The 6,599-nt window shown below is 32.6% G+C and overlaps 1 protein-coding gene across 1 annotated transcript; it reads left to right on the forward strand.

The window, feature by feature from the left end:
* Positions 1-917: 917 nt before the first annotated feature.
* LOC108367450 (transforming growth factor beta-1-induced transcript 1 protein-like) lies at positions 918-2,301 on the forward strand (the record flags this gene model as incomplete). Its single annotated transcript, XM_017622062.1, has 2 exons — positions 918-1,151; positions 1,217-2,301. Coding segments are annotated over 2 exons (312 nt in total), but the record flags the coding sequence as incomplete, so codon positions are not given.
* Between the last annotated feature and the right edge of the window lie 4,298 nt (positions 2,302-6,599).

Raw genomic sequence — 6,599 nt, forward strand, 5'->3', positions numbered from 1 at the left:
GACCTAAAAACCTATAAAAAAGGCAAAATAAAGTAGCGAAAAAGGCAGGAAAAGGCAAAAAAAAAGGTATTGCAAAAAAAGCAAAATAAGGCACTAAAAAAAGACAGAAAATACGAAGAACAATCAAAAAATATATTTTTTTTTACAAATAAGAAGAGAAAAACTATGAACTAGTTTCATTATACGAAAAATTTGAACTTTGAATCTTTGACTATTTTATCCTTTCGAGTTTCTAACTCATAAAACTTTAATTTGTATAGTTGTAGTAACATTGAACCACAAGATGCATTTTGAAGTTTTCTGGCAGCATTTTCATTCGATTTCCGCGAAGAAAATCCTTGAATGTACTAAATTGTGCGCTCGACGTAAGTTGATACAAGTAGAGCCCAATTTAAATATGGAACGTTTGAAACGTTCATATTATCAGGAATAAGGGCGTTTTCCTCGCCCTTTACAATTTTATCCACACCCCTTATTGTCTTCAAGCCTACGTTAGCTGAGAAAACGGCTTTGAATTTTTTCAACACCAATTTGGCAAGAGGTCCCTGCGCTTTTATAAGCCGCATGGGCATGTGTATATTTTTTAATCTTAAAAACAAAAATTGTAAATGCTATAATCACTTTTTTAAATGTAGAAAAGGCAAAAAAAGGCAAATATCTTAAAAAAGGCAAATATCTTAAAAAAGGCAAAAAAAGGCAACATCAAATGTGTATATATGGAATCAGGGAAAGCTAAATCGTGGACATTCTTAATCGAATATACTCTATCTCTTTAGCAGAAAAAAGGCAGTTTCCATAAAATCCGTTCCCTGGTCATAATCTAGATGAAGGAAGTATTTCCCATTTTGACATCTAATTTAAAACTTTCTGTACTTGCAAAATTACCTTTTTCTAAATTGATCTCTTCTCACTTTCAGCGCACAATTAAAGCTTTGGGCCAAACATGGCATGAGGATTGCTTTGTGTGTGGCGGACCATGCCACAAACCCCTAGTCGGTACGTCTTTCTACGAGCGCGATGGCCGGGCCTATTGTAAAACGGACTTTGAGGAACTCTTTGCGGCACGTTGCGCTGGCTGCACAAAACCTATCACAGAGAATGCGATTGTGGCGTTAAATGCCAAATGGCATAGGGACTGCTTTAAATGCAAGGTGAATGACTACATTGAAACAATAAAAGAGAATGAAGTTTTCTATCCATTTTTATTCATTTTCAGAAATGCGCCAATCCTATCACAGCGAGTATATTCGCCGTTGAAGAGAACAAACCAGTCTGTACCGAGTGCTCAGCCTAAAACGAGCCACAAATAAGCGCAGCGAAAAGCAAAGAAGTGATTATGTAATGTGCATGCGATGAACAATGTATAGCAAGCAAAACGAATAATTACCCGAAAATTTTTATTTTAAATGCAACTCAAATAACAAAAGAGATAAAAGAGAAAAAATGTACACATTACGAGTCAGAAAGAATTCGTGCAGCTAAGAATTTTTGTTTTTCAAATATGTAATTTCCCCTTAAATGTGTTCGCTATTGCGCCACTAACCAGAATACACATAAAAAATTGCACAAATTTTCAAAAAAAAGTATTCAGATAACACTTTAATACACATTCCACATAAACACGATCCACATAACCACAGTCCACACAGGCCAACACACAAATTAACGCGCCGAACGCTGTTCACAACCGAATGACCGACTATCGTACGAACTAAATAGCTGTTGTATGTACTATGTCTTCACAGCATAGCCTTGAAGTAGGCTTAGTCTAAAAATGCGCTTTAAGAACCCTTAAAAATTATATACTCGACCATACGAACTGATATTTTTCCCAATTACTGCAGGCAAACTAATTATTTAAGATTCTATTTGCGTTTGAATCGTTTAAAGAAAATCGTTGCTTCTATATTTTCTCTGATTTTTTGATAAAGGAAAACATTAAGCTTAATTGTTTTATATTACTAAGGCCTTTTTTAATAAAAACATGTACTAAAAATCATGTAAATTTTAATGGTTAATTCGCCTAAGCAACAAATTTTTTTATTTTGAATTTTTGCGATTTTCATTCTGTTCTGGACTACTGTTTTTTAACACGAATGAAATTAAAATTTAAAATATTTTGGTAACGGAAAAAAATTGCTTTTTGGTAGTCTCTCTACACGCTTCATACAAAAATTAAAATTTTGTTACTTAAGCAATAAATTATCGAATATTTCCCGCTGGACAGTAGATGGCACTCGACTAAAATTTTGACAACTTATATAAAGAGTGGACAGCAAATACTTATTACACGAAATTACAAAAAAAAAAAAACAATAAAATTATAGTCATTTTATGTAACTTTCGCATTTACTTTTCAAAAGAAGCTTATCACCACATTTGGATATGGTTTCATAAGTTTGCGTAATATGTAAGGTATTACCAAAAATTTATAAAACATTTTAGGTGGGTATTTGCTTTTGAAAATTAATTGCAATTATTACAGCCAATGTACATATCTATTGTATTTACTCTATGTCGCATGAACAATATTTTTTCGAAACATTCCCAAATTAATATTATTAAACTCTTAATGTTAACGTATAAATTATTTTTGAAAATTTATAATTACTATATAAAAATAATTATTAATAATAATTAAAACATAAACCAACAACATAAAAAGTAACGGCTTTAAATCTACAAAAAAAAACAATATTAAGCTTTCTCAGATCAATTTTAAATAACATTTATAAAAATTTTAAATTTAAAACGATCAATAAATGTGTGTTTTATTGCAAAGCCTCTTGAAAAATCGGCGAAAGTCATTTTTATCTCGCGTCATTCCCTACGATACTATAGGTAATTTAGTGTTACCAACTACTCAGAACCATAAAAATGAAAACTGTAAATTTTGTGCAAAACTCAGCAAAATTCAAAATTTGCATACTAATTTTCAACTTTCTATTCAGATTTTTTAGACTTAGATTTAGTAGCTAGAAAATCGCGTGGGTTTTGGCAATGTTCTTCACGCAGGTTCTTCCACACAAAGTGTGTTCGACGACTATTTTTTTATGGAGAAATTAGCAACACCTTCCCAAAAAAAAAATTCCAAAAATTAACGCGATTCTCTTGCAACTTTAAACTTGCACTTTGTGGTACTAAAATTGAATGGTCTTTAAAACTGCATAGAAAGTTGCAAATTAGTATGCAAATTTATTGAATTTTCCTGAGCTTTGTAAAAAGGTTAGAAATTTTATTTTTTATTTTTTTTGTATAGTAGAACTATATTTTTATAAAAAATTATCGAAAATGCATTGGATAAAAAAACTTTGCATTTGGTGCGAAACATTCACTGTGCCAGTACTTTTGTTGGCCACTGCATGTACTTATACATATTGTAATTGAATCACTTCAGTTATTTGCTATAATTTTTTAATTAGCTTACCGTCATAAGCTAATAACTTGTTTAGCATCAAAGTATCGATACATACTTAAATGAGTTTATTCAAATCGCTTTTCGATACTACTTATGTATATGAGAAAACCGAATGTATCGATACCTACTTATAAAGCGAAAGTAATTTTCAGGCGTTATCTGTGACACCTAAGTGGAAGATGAACCGATCTCGGCAGCCAGTTCAAAAACGCCTTATCTCAGAAATCTTTTCAAGAACACCCTATTTCAGAGTTCGGTGCAAAAACGGCCTTTGTCAACTGCCGATTCAAAAACGCTCTATATTTTCAGTTGAGGTAGGGCGTTTTGAACCAAATTCTGAAATAGGGCGTTATTAAAAAGTTTTCTGAGATACTTCAATCTTCCACTCAGGTGTCGATATGTATATTTATTTTATTTATACGCTACAGGCAATACGATTACTTAGGCAAAAAATTCAACCTTTGAAAGGTTCCCACACAACTTTATGGCTACAAAGCATTGCTTGAACTTTGCTGTGGTATTACCAACTTTGTAAAAATATATCCACACTTCTGATTTTGGCGGTGTCATTGTTTAAAGTAATTATATTTTATAAAAACGACGCTGTGCAAAGATTCATCCATAGGAAAAATATGGCCGACAAAATATGGCATTTGCTCAAATCGATTCGATACAAGTACTTTTCTTTCGATACTAAGTAGGTATCGAAACAACGACTCGAATAAAAAAAAGTAGTTGGTATCGTAACAAAAGTATTGAGTACATACTCGTATTTACGTGTATAGGAATATCCCTAGCTATTAATTCTATCTACTAATTGTTGATTTAAGGCTTAACAGTTCAATTTTATTAAGAGCTTTCATTAATCAAATAATAATTTTTGATTACTGAGGGCATATCGCTCATTTACTTCAATAGTATCATAACTCAAAAAAAACCAAACTCAAGAAAAACAGCTTAATGTTTTTAATTTACACATACTCCCCTATTAAAAATGAATACATATTTTTTGACCTAGTGCTACTACTGGCAATCGATACATCTATGACACTTTGTGCGTACTTAACTCCACATTTGCATTTTCGGATTATGATGCTATTGAAGTAAATGAGCGATATTTAAAATTTCAACCAAGTCCTCCATATATTTTTATGAGCTGTATTCAGCATTATATATGTTGACAGAGTCAGATTCAAAATTGGCAGGAACATATAACAATTTAGGCAAATCGAGTAATCATACGATTACGGACGCCGTAATTTGTCTCAGTTCTCTAATTCTTTAATTTGTAAGTACTTGCAATTGTCACAACCTTTTAAAAAAATTTTGAATGCTCGGAATTTATGAGTCTGAAAAGATTCTAGTCTTTCATCACCGATTTGTTGCGTGCGTTTTTATGTTTATGAGAAGCTGTTTTTCATCGCAAAAATACACTCTTCGGAAGTTTGCCATTGCCTGCCGACGGGCGACCGCTATCAGAAAATCAAAAACATTTTTCTTTTATTTTGTTTTTGATGTTAGTCGAAAAATGGGCTCGATCCCTGGCACTGCGGAATGGTAGTGCGCACATTAACCCCGCTATACCACAGTGGCCACCGCATATATTTATGTACATAAACTTGTGCAAAAATGTAAAATCGTGTATAATTAAAAAAAAAAATGCGTGACTAAAAAGGTTGTGTAACTAGCGACGCAAAGGTGTATTGCTTTTTTGGAGACAATGGGTCTAATCATTGAGCTCGTGTCGATCGAAAAATTTGAGATTTTTGTATAGAAAATGATAGGAAAATTTCATGATTTCCGATCGACACGAGTTCAATGACTAGACTCAATATAGACCTGAAATTCGATGATTGCTATCGATATTTAACAATTTGCAACATGGCGAAATTGTCGATAAATCGATGCCCATTTGAACTCTGAAACTTTGAAAGCTTCGGATTAAACTTATCCATTGATTATCAAAATTTTTTTTAACTGTTCAGGAATTTTTATACCATTAATTCTTTGGGAGAACATATAAGTTGCGAATTTATCGTCCAGCATTGAGAATACTTAAATAGGCGGACCATGTATCTACTACATCTTCATGTTTTTTCGATTTCAGGCCTTGGAACTTTAGGCCCGGCGAATTTACGATGTTAAGCGCGGAATACTAATTAAATACAGGGAAATACAAAAGTATTTTTCTAACTTCATTTGAAAAGACTGCATTGATTAAATGTGCCATTGAATTTAATTGGGTTAAAAAAAAAATTAAAACAAAAAGCCATCGATATATCGATGCTTTTCTGGCGATAAACATACTTATTCTAGCATCGGTGCTGATTTTTGCTATGCATTGAAACATCGACCACCACCACAATAATATACATACAATGAGAATAAAGCAAACTTCTGAGAATACTATTTGATCGCTCAGCTTAAATGGATAATCTATTTTTTTAACTTTATTACCTCAAATAAAATTGTTTTTATTCGATTTATCTGGTTTCGGTCACATTTGATCGTTATGTAAATTAGCAAAGTTCGGCGTGAATTTGATTTGACCCCATTACTTTTTACTCATCTGCTCTCGTTTATTTTGACAAGACACTGTTTGTTTTTAAAACATTACATCGAAAAATGCGCAGGAACATATCGAAAGCGAATCATCAAAAAAACACATATAATTTTGAAAAGACAATGACATGAGGACATAGCAGCGAAAGGATACAGTTTTTCAGAAAAAAAACGAAGTGACCGCGATATTACAATCCTTTTGTGGGTGAATTTTATTCAAATGCAAAAGTCACTCAACACAACGATTTTATAGCCGTCGATTTGGATTACAGGTACCAACGCCCAATTTCACTTTCATTGTTGCCTACGAACTTCTTAAATCTTTTAAAGAATTTACTTCAGACAGGTACTACTAAAATTTGCATGCAATTTTCTCAAATTTTCTTGTTTTTTTGGGGTTTTTGCAATTCAGTTTTCAGTTTTTTTTACTCAATCCCCGGCTGTGGCGCTTGACTGATATAACTGATATGAGTATCTCACAATAGTTGCTGCTAGTGATATTTTGGCATTCAGCGCCCTAGTTTGAAGTCCTAAAATATAGGATTTAATGTGGAGCTGGTGTGGTCGGCCGTTGAGCCATTTATATACGTATGCAGACCCTGCAGGGTACCAGCAACCA

This window comes from Rhagoletis zephyria, unplaced genomic scaffold (assembly GCF_001687245.7).
Source record: "Rhagoletis zephyria isolate East Lansing unplaced genomic scaffold, Rhagoletis_zephyria_1.1 Rzeph_scaffold_02692, whole genome shotgun sequence".
Lineage (NCBI taxonomy): Eukaryota > Metazoa > Arthropoda > Insecta > Diptera > Tephritidae > Rhagoletis > Rhagoletis zephyria.